Source organism: Plasmopara halstedii (assembly GCF_900000015.1).
Source record: "Plasmopara halstedii genome assembly, contig: Scaffold_2956, whole genome shotgun sequence".
Classification (NCBI taxonomy): domain Eukaryota; phylum Oomycota; class Peronosporomycetes; order Peronosporales; family Peronosporaceae; genus Plasmopara; species Plasmopara halstedii.
The window spans coordinates 1,489,646-1,490,244 of NW_020189861.1; the positions used below are offsets into that span (position 1 = coordinate 1,489,646).

At 46.4% G+C, this 599-nt stretch overlaps 1 protein-coding gene across 1 annotated transcript in view; it reads right to left on the minus strand.

Annotated features, from left to right (window-relative positions):
* The window catches only part of PHALS_06413 (uncharacterized protein), a gene marked incomplete at both ends in the record, with an annotated part of 693 nt that extends 102 nt beyond the window's left edge, over positions 1 to 591 (minus strand). The window contains one exon of the mRNA XM_024719695.1: positions 25 to 591. Within this exon, the coding sequence (XP_024584968.1) occupies positions 25 to 591 (567 nt within the window). The remainder of the gene's footprint in view (positions 1 to 24) is intronic.
* Positions 592 to 599: the final 8 nt, after the last annotated feature.

Genomic DNA, 599 nt, shown 5'->3' on the forward strand with positions numbered 1-599 from the left:
GTCAATATTATTCTCGGCCTCCACTAATTCTTCCGCAACATCCTCCAACTGCTCTTCCTCAAGATCTTCGTCCATTTCCTTCACTGCTTCGTCTTTCTTTTCTTCTTCCTCAGCAGCAAGCTTAGCAGTAATAGCCTCGTCAATCTCCTCCTCATTGTCAGATGCCAAACCTTCTGCCAACTCTTTTGCAGCTTCAGTTTCTTTTTCTTTCGCTTCCTTTATAGCCTTCCTATCTTCTTCCAGGTCTTTCTCGACTTCAACCAGCTCATCGAGTGACAAACGTCGACGATAACGACGCTGGGTCTGCTCTTCTTCTTCGTCGTCTGTTTCCTCATCCTCATTATCGTGATCCCCGTCCGCTTCATCATTTGCATCCTCATCCGCATCCTCATTCGCATCCTCGTCCGTATCGTCATCCGCATCCTCATCTGCATCCTCCTCATTTCCTGTCTTCTCAGCAGATTTTGATGAACTCTCGGGTTCTTTGTTGGATTCCTTATCGTCATCTTCGGCAATGTGCAGCACTTCTGCTAATTCCTCTATCTGTTTGTCTGCATTTTCCTCGTCCATTTCCTCCTTCACTTCGTCCATGTCTTCTT